This window comes from Myotis davidii, unplaced genomic scaffold (assembly GCF_000327345.1).
Source record: "Myotis davidii unplaced genomic scaffold, ASM32734v1 scaffold3642, whole genome shotgun sequence".
NCBI lineage: Eukaryota > Metazoa > Chordata > Mammalia > Chiroptera > Vespertilionidae > Myotis > Myotis davidii.
Window position 1 is genome coordinate 16,349 of NW_006293113.1, and position 472 is coordinate 16,820.

A 472-nucleotide genomic window follows, 5' to 3' on the forward strand; every position below is an offset into this window, starting at 1 on the left:
CACGCGAAGGGCGGCAGCCCGAGAAGAGCTGGCTGGAAGTCCTGCAGGGAGGCCAGCACCACCGTGGCCTTCGTGGTCAGCTCGCGGCGCAGGTTTCCGTCCGGGACCATCACCACCTGCATCCCGGCCGCCAGGGCCGCCTCCACCCCGTTGGGGGCGTCTTCGAAGACCAGGCACTGCAAGTGGGAGAGAGGAGGTTGGGACGGGGGTGCCCGGCGGACAGGCCCCTTCCTCGTCTCGGTCGCTGGGAGGCGGGCAGGCGGGGCAGAGAGGGGGAGGCTCAGGGACGGTGGAAGGGGGAGAACGCTGCTCCCACACGGCCGACCCCTTAGTGACAGACGCCCAGGGTCCCCACCAGGGGCCGGGCGGGGTCCGGGGTTTAAAACTTTATTTCATCCAAATCCTAAAACTCTGCTCAATCAGTCACGGAACGTGCAGAGCAGAGAGAGGAAGGGAGAGGGAGAGAGAGAGA

At 66.5% G+C, this 472-nt stretch overlaps 1 protein-coding gene across 1 annotated transcript in view; it reads right to left on the bottom strand.

The window, feature by feature from the left end:
• Window positions 1–3: 3 nt before the first annotated feature.
• The window catches only part of PUDP (pseudouridine 5'-phosphatase), a gene marked incomplete at its 3' end in the record, with an annotated part of 21,539 nt that continues 21,070 nt past the window's right edge, over window positions 4–472 (bottom strand). The window contains exon 4 of the mRNA XM_015565959.1: window positions 4–176. Within this exon, the coding sequence (XP_015421445.1) occupies window positions 4–176 (173 nt within the window). The remainder of the gene's footprint in view (window positions 177–472) is intronic.